The 16,690-nt window shown below is 40.3% G+C and overlaps 1 protein-coding gene across 1 annotated transcript in view; it reads left to right on the forward strand.

The window, feature by feature from the left end:
• The window catches only part of Kctd16 (potassium channel tetramerization domain containing 16), a 275,058-nt gene extending 260,317 nt beyond the window's left edge, over positions 1-14,741 (forward strand). Inside the window, exon 2 of the mRNA XM_042692202.1 lies at positions 14,287-14,741. Coding sequence (XP_042548136.1) covers positions 14,287-14,741 — 455 coding nt within the window. The remainder of the gene's footprint in view (positions 1-14,286) is intronic.
• The last annotated feature ends 1,949 nt before the right edge of the window (positions 14,742-16,690 follow it).

Genomic DNA, 16,690 nt, shown 5'->3' on the forward strand with positions numbered 1-16,690 from the left:
GCAGCTACGCAGCCCCAACAGCAATAATGTTAAGCGTGAGACACTATGTAAGGCACTTGCTATAGCATGTGACACACAGTAGGTGCTCACAGATTATTAATCCCATAACTGTTGTTTGAGTAAGTACTAATTTCTAGATATTGCCCATTAAAGTGAGCTCCCAGGCTTCTTCCTCTGTGGGCCCCAGCATTGTGATAAACTAGTACACTTGAGATGGTTCAAATATATTCTGGGAGGAGGATTTGTACCTTAGGTTCTTTTACATGTTAATTAAGAGTAATCAATTGTTTACAGCATGTCAATATCTGGTACCTAGGAGGGGGAGAGTCATTTCTAGTGACCTATTTACCCTACGAGGTTAAGAATTAAGTCATGTACTTCCTACTTCTCTATACAGACTGTGAGTGTTTCAGTGAGATGATGGAGGAGAAATGGTCGTCCTCTTTCTCCCTGTCTGTCTGTCACTTTATCCACTCTACACTTTGAAGGACTCATTTTTACTTCAAACTACTGGGTCGTATGTGTGTGTGTGTGTGTGTGTGTGTGTGTGTGCTTTCACAACAGCCTGCAAACAACAGATTCTTCCCAAAAGATTTCTTTTTATTATTTTTAAGTTTCCCAGGTGATAAACTGTTCCAATGGGAAATCCTCTCCAACTGGGTTTGATTTATCTACCTTCTGCCCACATGGCACCACATCTTTCCAGCTGTCTCTGCCATGATTCCAAATAAAGTTCCGTACAGAGCATGGACTCTGACCTGCTCTTTTTTTTCATGGGTGGGTTGATTATCTTGGGGGCATATAGGCGCCTTCTTGATCTCACTGCAGTTTGATTTCTAAACCAGTGCAAAGGCTCTCAGCTTGCTAACCATAAAGTTCTGCATCAGTCTCCTGGTCCAAAGTTTGCTGGTCAACCCTGACCTCCTTCAAACTAGTTTATGATCCACAGATGCTTTAAGGTGGTTCTTTCTATTTCATTTGTGTTTCTCGTAAAGTTCACAGGTTCTTTTGCACAATTGCCCTGGAATAATTTTACTTGAATTTTACATCAGGAGAATCAATAATTTAGGTTTGCATTTGCCAACAAGCAGTGATTATTGGCTTTGATTTCTTTTTCTCCTGTTAAAAAGATAAAACATATGAGTTGGTTGCTGAATATTCATTAAGTAGAATTAGCAAATATACCTTCAGTAACTGGAAAATGACTTTTTACATGGTCTAATTAAGGGCATCCTTCAAACTCTATTGATACCAGCACAGTGCTGGTTAAAGTGGATAATGTGGAGAAATAGGAAACATCTCATACGTTAGGCAGTACATCATGGACATGTCTCCCCTCATTTGCAACTATTTCCAATGAGTTCAGAAAAGGAGAATTAAATGTCTTAATAACAAAAACAAATGCATAAGAAAGACTGAATTTTCAAGTTGATCATCTTTCATGGCTATTAAAGGATTTCACTGGAGTGGTTTTATCTTAGAGTCAGTCTTCAAACCTCTCCAGCCTGGAAATATTTTCAGATATCTCTTGCAGAAAGTTTTCCTGGTATTGAAACATGTGCCTACCAACAAAACCAGAGGGTATTTTTTAAACATTATTGTCAAGGTGATGTACAGAGGGGTTAAAGCTATATAAGTAAGATAGTGAGTATATTTCTTGTCAAATTTGTTACCCCTCCCTCATTTTTCTCCCACTTTCCCTTCCCCCAACCCTCTACCTCAGTTATACACATCATTTCCAACACATAGTCTTGTGAGTATCGATGTTGCTTTGGTTTCCCCTTTGTCCTTGGTCTCATCATTTAGTGGTTGCCCTTCCCTTACCGAATTCATATATATATATATATATATATATTCTATATTATAGAAAAATATATATATACATTATATATACAATACCAAAATCAAATACAGTGACAACAGGGGATATACAATAGGAAAAAAAACACAAAAGAAAAAAGAAATCATATAATACATTGAATATAACAACAATAAAGGAAAACCTCTTGTATCCATGTCTTGGAGTTCATTTTTCTAGCATCATCTTATATGGTCATATGTACATAGCTATTGAGCTATTCTGCTCATCTGCTAGGACTATCCTAGACATATACCAATTATTACAAACAAGAGAAACCATAGGATTTGTGTTTCCTTGGATCTGGCTTACTTTACTCAATATGATTTTTTTCCAAGTCTTTCCATTTTCTAACAAATGGTGAGGTGTCATTCTTTCTGATGGAAGCATAGAATTTATATATATGTATATATATATATATATATATATCTCATATTTTATTGACTCATTTATCAACTGAAGGGTATCTGAATTGGTTCCAAATCTTAGCTATGATAAATTATGCTGCAGTGAACATAGTTGTGCTGGTAGCTTTAGTATGGCGTTGTTTGTGGTCATTTGGGTAAATGCCCAGAAGTAGGATTGCTTAAGCTCTATGTGTTGTCTTTAAAAAAAAATTATTTTATTGTAAAGCTGCTGTACAGTTACATGAGTAAGGCAATGAGTACATTTCTTGTCAAGCATTGTTAACCCCTCCCTTTTTGTTCTCACACTATCCCTTCCCTCCCCCAATTCCCTTACTCACCCCCCCCCAAAGTTGTAAAGTTTATTTCCAATATACTGTCTTGTAGGTATCATTATTGCAATGGGTCATCCTGTGTCCTTGTTTCAGTGTTTTGTTATTCCCCTTCCCCTCCCCAAATTAAACAAATGTATATACAAGATGCAGGGTACTAAAAATCAAGTACAGTGACAACAGGGGATATGCCATAGGGGGAAGAATATACAAAAGAAACAAAAAAAAATATAGTACATTAAAAACAATAACAATAAAAGACCTCTTGTGTCCATATCTTGGGTTATTTCATTTAGCATCATCATCTTTTTTTTTTTGGTCTGGTGTGAGACTTGAACTCTGGCCCTGGGTGCTATCCCTTAGCTCTTCAGCACATGGCTAGTGCTCTACCACTTGAGCCACAGTGCCACTTCCAGTTTTCTGGTGGTTTATTGGAGATAAGAGTCTCCTGGACTTTCCTGCCCAGGCTGGCCTCCAATCTCAGCCTCCTGAGTAACTAGGATTACAGGCGTGAGCCATGTGTGCCTACCTATTTAGCCTCATCTTTATTTTTTTATTAAGAAGTTTTTTATTGTGAAAATAATGTACAGAGGAATTATAATTACATGAGCAAAGTAATGAGTACATTTCTTATCAAGCATTGTTGCCTCCTCCTCTGTTTCCCCTACCATCCCTGCCCTCCCTTCCCCCTTTCCTCCACCTCCGCAAAAGTTGTAAAGTTGGTTTTTTGACATAACATCTTGTACATCTCAATGGGTCCACCTGTATCCCTATTTAAACAATTTGTTTTTTCCCTTTCCCTCCTCAAATTATACCAACATCAAATACAGTGAAAACAGGGGTCATACTGTGAGGAAGGGACATGTAAAGTAAAAAAGAAATCATCTTATAAATATGTTAGAAACAATAGCAAGAAAGAAAAACGATTTGAGTCCTTATCTAGGGGTTCATTTTGCCTAACATCAACTTATCTGACATTTTCTATTTGTCTCAGACATATACTAGTTTTTGCAAATAAGGGAAACCATGCGACCTATATTTTTTTGGGCCTGGCTTACTTCACTTAATTTTTCCAAGTCTTTCTATTTCCTAACATATGGGGCAATGTCATTCTTTCTGATGGAGGCATAGAATTCCATTGTATATATATACCACATTTTCTTGATGCATTCATCTACTGAGGGGCATCTGGGTTGGTTCCATATCTTAGCTATGGCAAATAATGCTGCAATAAACATAGTTGTGCTGGTAGCTTTATTATAGTATTGTTTGTGATCATTCAGGTATTTTCCCCAAAGTGGGATTGCTGGGTCATAGGGGAGCTCTATGTGGAGTCTTTTGAAGAACCTCCATACTGCTTTCCAAGGTGACTGAACGAGTTTACACTCCCACCAACAATGCAGTAGGGTTCCCTTTTGGCCACATCCCCTCCAGCATCTGTTGTTATTAGAGTTCTTGATTCTAGCCATTCTAACTGGGGTGAGGTGAAATCTCAATGTTGTTTTGATTTGCATTTCTTTTATGGTTAGTGAGGTTGAGCATTTCTTCATGTGTCTATTGGCTATTCTTATTTCCTCTTCAGAAAAGTTTCTCTTTAAGTCTTTAGCCCACTTATTAATTGGGCAGTTGTTTCCTTGAGGATTTTTTTGGAGGATTTAACTTTTTGATTTCGAAGTATATTTTAGATATGAGACCCTTGTCTGTTGTATGGCTAGTGAAGATCTTCTCCCAATCGGTGGGCTTTCTATTGTATATACATTTATCTGAATCAGGGAAGAAAAAGGGAACTACAAAATGGTGAGACAAAGGACAAAGGGTTTTGATGTAAAATGAAAACAAAAGCAAAAACAGAAAACTGATTTACACTCATCACTTTAAATTCTGGAGCTTCTGTGTCCTCCTTCCATGGGAGTAGGGGTGATGAAGAACAAGTTGGGAATCAGTGGGATGGCTCGCACCTCTAATTCTAGCTACTCGGAAGGCTGAGACATAGGAGATATCCGTCCAATGCTAGATATGGCAGAAAAGTCTGCAAGACTGCATCTCCATTCATCCAGCAAAATAGTGAACTAGAGGCATGGTTCAAGTGATAGAGCTCCAGCTGTGAGTAACACCAACCAAGAGCATGAGACCTTCAGCTGAAGCTCCAAAACCAACACATGGAGGAGGAGGAGGAGGAGGAGGAGCAAGAGGAGGAGGAGGAGGAGGAGGAGGAGGAGGAGGAGCAAGAGGAGGAGGAAGAGGAGGAGGAGGAAGAGGAGGAGGAGGAGGAGGAGGAGAAGGAGCAAGAGGAGGAGGAGGAGGAGGAGAAGGAGCAAGAGGAGGAGGAGGAGGAGGAGAAGGAGCAAGAGGAGGAGGAGGAGGAGGAGAAGGAGCAAGAGGAGGAGGAGGAGGAGGAGGAGAAGGAGCAAGAGGAGGAGGAGGAGGAGGAGGAGAAGGAGCAAGAGGAGGAGGAGGAGGAGGAGGAGGAGGAAGAGAAGCATAGCATCACCTAACAGGGTTACTCTGAATATTAAATAATGGAAGTTATTAACCACAATAAAAGGCACATATAGAAGGAAGAGGTGATATAAGAAATGTACTCCTTACCTTACATTATTGCACCCACTCTATATACCACCTATATAATAACATAGAAAAGCAAAAACAAAAACCAAAAACAAAAACAAAACTGTTATACTTTATTAATAGCTAACAGTCAATTAAGAAACCATTCAGAAAAAATATAAACCTTATGAGAAAATCTGTTAACACTATTTTCCTTAACTCAAAAATTTTCTCATAGATCATAATGACAAACATCATATAAAATAATCATCAGAATCTATGTGTTTTAAAAAATCTTACAGAGTAGTAAAATAAAATAACTGATAAAGAGAAGTCAAACAAAAATGGCACCTATGGGATCCTCAATAAATTATATCTTTATGCTAATTTTCTGAATTTGTAGGGATAACTATGATCTTATTTGTTATTGGAATTCCTTCATAAACAGAAAACAAAAGAGCCTCAATTTGTGTCTAGATGTTGGTCAGATTTGGTAGGGCTAGGGTTGCAAAGAGCCACCAATCCAAAGAAGAACTTAGCCATAAAACAGCTTAGCAATACTTAAAGTGCTTGCCTCCAGAAGTATAAGTGCTTGGAGAACAAAAAGGATAATTGAACAGATCAAGTTTGTTAATATGAAGTAATGTTTCTGGTTTCTTTTAACAAGTAATTGTAGATTAAACAAAAAGAGAATTTTCTAGGTTTATTATTATGAACCTACCCCTTAGGACCAAATGAAGAAAACGGTTAGAGGCAAGATTCATTCTGTCACTATTTCTCAGCCTTGCCTGTCTCTTAGCTCCCTTCCTGTTACGTGAATATCTGCTCCAATTGGTATGGAAGGTGGCCATCTCTCCAGCTTGCCAGCCACCCACATTCACATCATGGAGCACAGAGGGCCCTTGGGTTCCAGCTGAATAGTACCAGTGAGGACTCAACCCGCTTGAGTCACATGTCTAAGCCTGACTCACCACTGTGGTCAGGAGCTGGGAAATTTGTTGTTTACGTGTGGGCCTCCATATTAACGGAGAAAAAAGATTCTTAGGTGTCAGTTGAGAGAATCTATACATCTTAGAGGACTTTGCTTCAGTTTATTACAAACTTGGTGGAGAAGAATAGTCTGTGGGATGAAGTAGACCAGGTAATAGGTTCAAGGTGGGCCATAGAATTTGAAGTGGGGGGCTGGGAAGATGGCTCAGTGGTAGAGTGCTTGCCTTGCATGCCAGAGGCCCTGGGTTCGATTCCTCAGCACCACATAAGCAAAAAGAAAAAAGCTGGAAGTGGCGCTGTGGCTCAAGTGGTAAAGCGCTAGCCTTGAGCTGAAGAGCTGAGGAACAGCGCCCAGGCCCAGAGTTCAGGCCCCACGACTGGACTCTCCCTCCCCCCCCCAAAAAAAGAATTTGAAGTGGGTGCATAACGACTTTGGGAACAGGTGTAACCAAGTATAAAATCAGCGCGAACAAAGCTCAGGCTAAGCAGAAATATAATGAAGGATAAACACAGAACAAACAAAAGGACTTGGAAAACTGGATGAGTACAACTTCAAGAATCAAGCGGAGACCGGAGTAAAAATACAGAATTTCTTGCTTTTTGCAAGGCATTGCAGTTTAGTAAAACCTAATGATGAAAAATTCAAGCTGGGAAGGTACATCTAAGAATTTTGGTTTGGAAAGCTATGTTTCATTTAAGTTTTATGATGTTAAGGATTTTTTCCATTAATAAATCCCATGAGAAGTGAACAATTAATATATCCACATATACATGTGAATACCCCTGAGAATGCTTTTCGTTTGGTTTCGGTGCCAGTCCTGGGCCTTGAACTCAAGGCCTGGACATTGTTCCTGAGTTGTTTTGCTCAAGACTAGCACACTACTAGTTGTGCCACAACTCCACATTTGAGTTTTTGGTAGTGTATTAGATACGAGCCTCATAGACTTTCCTATCTTGGCTGGCTTCAAACCTCGATCCTCAGTTCTCAGCCTTCTGAGTAAGTAGGATTACAGACATGAGTTACCAGCATCTGCCAGACATGTACACCTTTTAACATTTTGGGTGGGCCTGTTTCATTTGCTGCTGTCACTATTGCTCAACGTGTTTGCCACATTTGTATTAAACGTTCAGTGACATGCCTAAATATTTTACATTCTAATGACCTTTTGTATCAAATTTTTCTATCATGTTTTAACTTGGCAAAGGTTTTCCCTCACACACAGACACTCACTCAAAACAGTACTTTGTCTGTGTGCCATAGGTTTCCTAATGCATTTGTTTGTCCAGTGCATATTTAATGAGCGCCTGTATGCTATTCTGTGCCTTGTATGCTATTCTGTGCCTTGTATGCTATCCTGTGCCTTGGCAGTCTGACCTGTGTGTTTCCTGAAATGAGTCCTAGAATTCAGAAAGAATTCCCTATGAGCCTGTAGCAACCGCCACAGCTTCATATGGAAAACAGACTTCAAACCAATGAAGCTGAAACATCCTAACATGCATTATGAGCCTGTGCAAACATGGACCAGGAGGTTGACATGAGCTTAGATTAAGGGATAGCCTCAAAGCTAACTTTGTGAAGTTGTATTTGTAAGACCACATCTCTGAAAATAAGAACTACTTCACTGATGTATGTGACTAGCAGAGGAAAACTCACTCCAGTCCTGAGGTGTGAAAGGTGATAGCAGGGGTGGGCCTGACCCAGGTGATAGCTTTCTTTCATACCCATATCCCCCTCCTTCGTAAGAACACTCATTATAGCAGGTCAAGAGTGGTGCCCTTCATTTCCTTCACACTTCTAGCAGCATTGGTGTGTTTGTTATTATGATGTTGCCTCTCAGCTCCAAAATTCACCTCTAGATGCCCAGCATTGGGATGTCAACTCTTGTCATTCAGGTTAAACACACTGTTCCTTTGTCCTGCTGGTTTCCTGTGATATTCTGTCACTAGGGGGAGTTAGAGGAAGGCTGTGTGAGCCATGAAGGGAAGAATGGTTCTTGGCATGCACCTTGCTCCTATCCGCAACTACCCAAGTTCTATTCAAGTTTTATTTACTGTGAAACCAGTTAACTCCAGTTCCTGATTCCCATCACCTCTATAATCCTCAGAGGCACACTTCTTTAAGCAGAATGCTTATCTATGACATCTGAGTTACTCTACAAGATAACCTCTCTCTGGAACTTTTAGGATCTGGTGATTACATACACTTTTTTTCTTTTTGTCAAACATGGTGCTTGAACTCTGGGCCTGGGCGCTGTCCCTGAGCTCTTCAGCTCAAGGCAAACACTCTACCACTTGAGCCACAGCACCACTTCTAGTTTTCTGGTGGTTAATTGGAGATAAGGGTCTCAGGGACTTTCCTGCCTGGGTTGGCTTTGAACCACAATCCTCAGATATCAGCCACCTGAGTAGTTAGGATTACAGGTGTGAGCCCCTGGCCCCTGGCTGACTACATACTATTGTCTCCTTGTTTATTTATGTGTCATCTCTTTGTGTTTTCATTTCTCCAATATCTTATGTTAATATGTTCTGATATGATAACTGGTAGGTTATTTGGTTTCTTACCTGGCCTTACAGATACAAGGATAGGTTACTTTACTTCCTAATGAGGATCTCTAGCTGGGCCTGGCCAAGGCCAAACAAATGTCCATGCGTGAGAAAAGATCAACACCAAGCAAAAAATGATGACTGTAAAACTGAAAGATGCATTTTTTTTTCTCTCAGAAGTTTACTATTCCCAATCTCCACTCTGCAATCTCTTTTCCAAGGTTAGCAGAATTATAAAAACATCCATTTGGCCATTATTGACTTTTCAACTGGGATACCAAGAAAGTCTTTCAGCAGCCCCGATAAATTATATCTGGCCACCCAGCTCCCAGACTGGCAGGCTCCTACATCATTGACAGAGAAGACAGGGAAAGTCATTTTCCCAGCTGTTGCTGGAAATGTTGTGCGTTGTGCTTACAGCCATTAGCAGGTGAGAAATTTGAAGTGTGGGTAGATTGCAAAGCTCTTCTAAAAAATGCATAAGCACTTTGTGAGTTTGCTAAGTCATGTTTCACTCAGATAGGCTTGAATTTTTCATGGGAGAGAAATATTTCCTAGTCTTTTCCCTTCTACTTCAGATAAGTAAAAGTTCCCATAGTTAGGGCTCTCTGGAAGTGACTACTTCCCTTCATAGTGATGCGGTATGCTTGATGGAGCCTTAATTATTTCAATGTATACACATCTCTACAACTTTCTGAATTTCTTGTCCGTCCCCATTTAATCTAAAATTCCTCTCTGGCATGGATGGAAATTGATTTTCTTTTTTTGTGTGTGGTTATTTTAATTTTGATGGTACAAGGGTTTTTTGTTTTGTTTTGTTTTGTCAGTTGTGGGGCTTGAACTCTGGGCCTGGGCACTGTCCCTGTTCTCTTCAGCTCAAGACAGGCGCTCTACCACTTGAGCCACAGAGCCACTTCCAGTTTCTAGTGGTTTTTGGAGAGAAAAGTCTCACAGACTTTCCTGCCTGGGTTGGCTTTGAACCGCAATCCTCAGATCTCAGCCTCCTGAGTAGCTAGGATTACAGGCATGAGCCACCAGCACCTGGCTGGTACAAGGGTTTTAACTTAGGGGTTTTAGATGGCTAGAAAGGTGCTCTACTGCTTGTACCTTGGCCTCAGTTCTTCTTTAGTTAGTTCCATTAGGGCCTCATGTTTGTGCCTGGACTGCAATCCTTCTTGTGTGGCTGGGCTGACAGGTACACACGCAGGTTTTATTGGCTGAAATGAGGGTCTTCTGAACTTTGTCACTATGCTGATCTCACACAGCCATCCTTGGGATCTCTGCTGTCCCATAATTCTCCCAGTCTCTGCCTCCTAAGGAATTAGATGCAGGTATGAGCCACTGACCTTGCCTAGGTTTATTTTCATATGCATATGCCAGTCGATTTTTAACCTGGAGGACTCATTCATTTGTTAAATTTTAAACACTATATCATAAAGGCATATCCCTTTCCAAAACATCCCTTGGCCAGGATGCATGCCAGGCTTTCCCTGGCTCACCATTCCCACAACAGATTAGGTCTTACTAAAAGCTCAATACACATTTCCTGATGGGTCAAGATGTAGCATCCATGTCCTTCAGCCATAGCGATCTGTATAGTTTATAGTAGACGGCTGTTTAGTCTATATCAATGGAAACATAGCAGTATCATGCAATCTCCTCATTTGTTTTCTTTACACAGAAATATGCCTGGCATATAGTGCCACCAATATGTGTGAATGAATGGAATGCTTACTGTGTGTCTCAGACTGCAAAACTGTGAATCACATTTATTTTTCAGATGAGGAAACTGAAACTCCAGTAATTTATCCCAAGTTCCACAGGTGAAAAATTATGGGGCTTGGTCATGGAGCCAAAGATATGTTTTGCTCTGTTATCAACTTGAGATAACTCAATACCTGTATTTGGCTCACTCATTCATACATCAACCTTACTTATAAATCAGGCACTAAAAATCCAAAACAGCTTACTCAAAAATATGAAGGGCTTTGGGTAGAGTGCTTGCCTCACATGTGTTAGAACCTGAGTGAGATCTCCAGCATAAAAATAAGAAAGAGAAGGAGAAGAAATTAGAATCTTGGACCAACTAGTTCATATTGCCTCTATAAAAGGCAATTGATTTATTTACCAATAAATCAGACTTCTCTTGCAATGAAATGGTTTTCTAACCACATCTGGTTCATCAATTCTAATGTATTCTTTCCCAAATGGAGAGAAATATTCCAGGCAATTTGGAAACCTTGGCAAATTGGAAGTGAAAGTATGTTGTAATTTGAAGCATTGCAGTACTTATGAGCTCATTTTTTGCTCTAATTGGGGGATTATAGAATGCCCTGAGCCACAGCAGTGACCTCTCATAGGTCTTCCCAGACTTTCCAGGGCCTCTGAGCACATCTCATTGGGACTGTGAGTGCAGAAGGGTCTGGTCTTTGCAGCCTTTTAAAGTTCTGATATAAAACCCCTTCACTGTGGATTAGGCCTTGGAGAGAAAGTAGTCAAGCAGGCAAAGCTGCCCCTCAAAAAGAGATTGGGTGCTTATCTTTTCAACTTCATTCTTTTTCACATTTCACAATGATCCTTGTTCAATACTCTGTCTTTATCCCATTTTCTTCCTTCGTTTTACAATAATAAATGGGCTGCACAAGCCATCTTGTGAATTACTAAACCAAAATAATAAACAGATAAACTGTTCTTAGGATATATTGAAATATGATTGCAGGGACTACATGAACACAAGACTGCTCAATTTCTCTCTCTTTCTTTCTCTCTCTCTCTCTCTCTCTCTCTCTCTCTCTCTCTCTCTCTCTCTCTCTCTCTCCCCCCCCCCTCTTATTTATTTATTTATTTGCCAGTTGTGGGGCCTGAACTCTGGGTCTGGGTGCTGTCCCTCAGCTCTTCAGCTCAAGGCTAGCACTCTACCACTTGAGTCACAGTGTCACTTCCAGCTTTTTCTGCTTATGTGGTACTGAGGAATCGAACCCAGGGCCTCATGCATGCAAGGCAAGCGCTCTACCACTGAGACATCTTCCCAGCCCCTGCTCAATTTCTCTAAAACTGATAGTGCCCAGATAAGTATACTTCTGTTTGCCTGGAAGCTGGGACATCCCAGTGGACATTGAAATGTATGATCATTCCAGTGCTTTGGGAACAGGAAAGGGAGGAGAAGCATTGCTGGAGCCAGGCCTCAGCTTTGGTGTGCAGGGGTTGGCTGCATATAGAGACATACAGGAATTCCACACAAATACACAGGAACTCCTCACACGAGCAGTTGTTTAAAATGATTTTTAGAGAAGACTCAGATTTCCTTTGATTCTATTAATTGAAATTACTTCCGTGGAAGAGATAACTCTTAGCCAGAAAGTCACAGGGCTTCTATTTCTACTCGCTCAGCAAGGTAAATGGCCACGATATTTTGGTCAGCTTGCTTTAAGGTAATGTGCTTTAGCAAATGTGCCCAGAAATATATGGGATTTTTTTTTCTTCTATCAATTCTGGGCTGCCCCTCCTTGTTCTTTTTTTTTTTTTTTCAATGCTACATTCAATGTTTGAACTTTTCCCCAAAGGATCATACTAGATCAGTTCTGGTCTGATGTGATTACTTTTCTTTAACTCAAGTCATAAGAGCCATTTCTCAATTGAGTCATATTAGTACAAGAATGGCCCAGTTTTTGAGAGCATTCTGTCTACTAAAGGTGAGGAATGGTGCCATCAAAATCCACACTGGCACACCGAAGTCACTCTCCGCTGCAGATATTTTGAGTCACCAGCTTGTTCACGCTGAGCCATTTCTCTCTTGCATGAAGGATATTTACTTGTAATAACCAGGGATAACTAGGACATTTCCCCTGTTGATATTCCTGTTGGCTAATTGGATTGTTGTATATAATATAATGACTATATAAATACAGTGATTATCCAGTCACATTTTCTAAAATGGCTTAAAAGAGAGGGTAAAAATTAAAGATACTTCTAGGGTAGTGACTTACAGGAATTTTTTTAACTCCCTCTGGAATGATAGTCTCAGGATAAAGCTGCTACAAATGTATATCATTCAGAAGGCTACACATACCTTTACATATAGTTCCATTTCTAAATTTCTTCCAAATGTAGCTATAAAGCAGGATCCTGTTATAATGTTATTTCTTGTTTATCAGAATATTATAAATAGGTTTTCTCTAAAAAAGATAAATACTGTATTATCTTTGTTTTCAATGTTGTAGCATAAAGGAAATTATTTTTTCTTTAGTTTCTACTACTCCAGTGAAAACCATATGAAGTGTCCAGCCAGGGAGATATGATCATAACTCCATGCCTTGGAGAAGGCTATGAGTATCCAGGGTATGGAAGGCCAGAAACAATGACTTGTTACCAGATTCCTTTGTGCTATGGATTTGTGGGTTTTTCCAGTTCAGGAAGCTACCAATTGTGTAGCTGAAACATTGTTCCATCTCCAAATTGGTGAATGCTATTTTATTAGTCAAGGGAATGAGGAAAGAAGGACATACTGGCTTAAAAAATAAAAGGAGTTTTGTGAATTGTATAACAGAAAAACACACTGACAAGGCTGACTTCAGGCATGGCTAGATCCAGGTAGTTAAAAGTTATTATTAGGATATACTGTCTCATTGAATTTTTACTGTTCTATACACTGCTTGCTGGACTATAACAATGAATACTTATTGTGTCCATGTTAAGGAGTTCATGGTCTAGTAGCTAAGATTCATAGAATTATGACAAACCATGTTATGTGCGATGATAGAGACACATAAAATATAGCCATAACTTAGAGGAAGAAAAGTTAACATTTCTGAGGCAAGGTGAATAAGGACCTTCAAGAGAAGTTCAAGCTTGAGCAGTGTTTTGAAAGAAAAGCCTTTCATACATGAGGGAGGTTTATTAAATGAAAGAATGATGAATTGCCTTGTCTGTGACATTTGGGAGAGCTGTATTCAAATCCCAGTTCTGTCACTCAAAAATGTGGAAACTGATGTGCAAGTTCTCCTGAATTCCCAGGGTCTTGGGTTTCCATGCATAGAAATTACAAGTATGAGTGTTCTGCTCTTAGAATCATCATGAAGACCAATGCCATGGTGGGTGTACAGAACTTAGATGAGGCTAGCACAAAGTAAGCCCACCTTCACAGGTCACTGCATCCCCCCCCATCCCCTGCCACCCCTGTGGTACCGCATGAGGGTTAATATGAACCATGGTAAAAACCCAGTGCTATCTTTATTGAGTGCTTACTGTATGCCACACACCCAATTTCCCTTCACTGCTATAAAAATCCTCTCTGTAATCCTAATTGGAAGGTGTTCTCATCTCGAACTGAAGCTGTAAACATGCGTAAGAGGTGGGATTGATAGCTAGGGTTTCCTATCCAGGACTGTTTGATTCAGTGCCCACCTGCTTAAGTATGATATTATGTACAGCATTCCACAGCACTCTGAGCAGCCTGCATCCCTTGATGGCGCTGGTTTCTAGGTACCCATTGTTGAAGCTCCCCCTAACAGCTGCATTGTGCTGAGTGTGTGTCTACTGAGTGCTTTGCTGTCTGTCTCTCCATGCTGAACTGACCATCGTTAACCACGTGGGTCCTGTGTGTCCATTACAGGCGAGCCTTCCCGATGGTCATCCTCACACTGCGACTGCTGCTGCAAGAACGGCAAGGGAGACAAGGAAGGTGAGAGTGGCACTTCTTGCAATGACCTCTCCACGTCCAGCTGCGATAGCCAGTCGGAGGCCAGTTCTCCCCAGGAGACCGTGATCTGTGGGCCAGTGACGCGCCAGACCAACATCCAGACTCTGGACCGTCCCATTAAGAAGGGCCCAGTGCAACTGATTCAGCAGTCGGAGATGAGGCGCAAAAGTGACCTCCTCCGGACTCTGACTTCGGGCTCCAGGGAGTCGAACGTGAGCAGCAAAAAAAAAGCTGTTAAGGAAAAGCTGTCTATTGAGGAAGAGCTGGAGAAATGCATCCAGGATTTCTTAAAGATCAAAATTCCAGATCGGTTCCCTGAGAGAAAACACCCATGGCAATCTGAACTCTTACGGAAGTATCACCTATAGGAGAGGGCTGAGGGTGGGGGCAGAAAAATTAAAAGAAAAACAGACAAAGGTCACCATTTTGAAATAAACCTCCTAAACGAAATGCATATTTTAAAGGAAAAATAACACCTAAAGATACATGTTTGTTAGAACACAACAGTCTATTGATAAACTACTGCCTACTTTACCTAGTTCACCTTAACATGTAAATCCACAGGGTAGATTTCTTTCCAGATGTGGAAATATAAGAACACTCTTCTGTTTTTGATTGGTTGGCTGGTTGTTAACTTGTTTCTAATACTGAGTCTTGAGTACAAGTACCAGGTACATGAGAGTAGCTGGCAGGCCTTGGGAATCATGGATTCCAAACTGGGTTGATTTTCCTCACTTTTTCTACATCGTCCCTTTGAACAAGGATAGATCGTAGAAAGAGATCCGCCCAATGGCATTTGTTTGGATTTTATAATTTTTCCTTTTTCTTTGTCTAGGGGGTAAAGGGGGAACGGCAGATTTCTATGACTTTTCACTTAAATCTATATGTGCCAGTTTGTACTTACTCCGTTTGCATGAGTATTTGTGCAACACAAGCACAATCGTCTGTATATACTCACAGTGCACATGTCCCAGGGCCCTGTGCCCCTGTTGTCAGCAGCCCCTCTGAGAGCACTTCAGATAAATGTGCCTCTGCCTCTTTTCTTAAAATTCTCTCAGGCAGATGGCCTAGACTCTCTTGGCAGCACTGTCTGATGTCGAATAACCCTCACCATCAACAAATTGTCTTCCTTATTTAGAAATGAATACCCTCAGGCTCCATTTTTCTGCCATGTTCTCTCCCTGCATTAAGAGAGGATGAGAAGAGCTAAGTCAAACATTATGTTAACAACGTAAGCAGCCATGGCTACCCCCAAAATGACCCACCCTGAGCCTTCTCCACCCTGAGCTGAACCCTTACACACTTCGCTTGATGATTCTGAGCTCTGTTTTTCTAGCCCACATTTAATGGAGGGAACCTTTGCACACACCCTACACAAGGTTTGTCTATTGCTATAAGTTGTAGTGCTAAGAACAGTACCCAGTAATTGAGTAAGGGTCTAGCCTTGTGTTTGTGCGTTTTAAAGAATATATATTCCACACACACCCTAGTCATTTTTCATAAGAATTTTAAACTACAGTGCTGTATTGTTACTGTGTGGCACTAGTTTAAATTACCTTCAGGATCCTGGGGTTTGGCTGTGTCCATAGTAGGACTTGCTTGTGGGGTTCTGTCCTGTCTATAAGAACCCATGACTATGGTTCTATAAGCACACATGACTGGGGCTCCAAAATTAAGGTTGTGTCTCTAAATTCTCTTCTCCCCTCTCTCTCTTTTGATTCATTTTTATCCTGTGTGGACACAGTCAAAAAAAGAAACTGTTAATAGCCATTCATAGCCATTCATTCACATGACTCTGTATTCTGTTGATGTACCAGTAGTTCTTTGTAGACTTGTGCTTATTGAAGGTTAAACAGTTTAAATTATTTTTGACATTCCTCAAATGTTTCAGAGACAACTGAGAAAATGATTTGTCATTTTTTTGTGTGCCAAGCACTACTAATTTTTTGTTGTGTGTGTGCGTGTATGTATGTGTATCACAAATAATAAAAGCAACTGAATGATGTCTATAGGAGGGAAAATTAATAGCAAATTCCTTCTTTCAGAAATCTTTCCATTAATGTACATTTACTATGTACTGATTCTGTTATTAGTTGCCCACTGCTATAAAGATACCTTTCTGAATTATTTAAATTCTTGCCAACTCAGGTGAGCAGCAGACTCCGACCCAACAATTCCTGGCCCTGATGGTTCAAATGATGCACAAATAAATCTTTAGATTTACTTAGTTGCAAAAGAAAGTTAATTTGGAGAGTTGAGATGTCAAAGAATATTATAGTTTATGAATTTTAGTGGTGGTCTTTTCTGTATTAATGTA

This window comes from Dipodomys spectabilis, unplaced genomic scaffold (genome assembly GCF_019054845.1).
Source record: "Dipodomys spectabilis isolate Male_0828 unplaced genomic scaffold, ASM1905484v1 ptg000147l, whole genome shotgun sequence".
Taxonomy (NCBI): Eukaryota; Metazoa; Chordata; class Mammalia; order Rodentia; family Heteromyidae; genus Dipodomys; species Dipodomys spectabilis.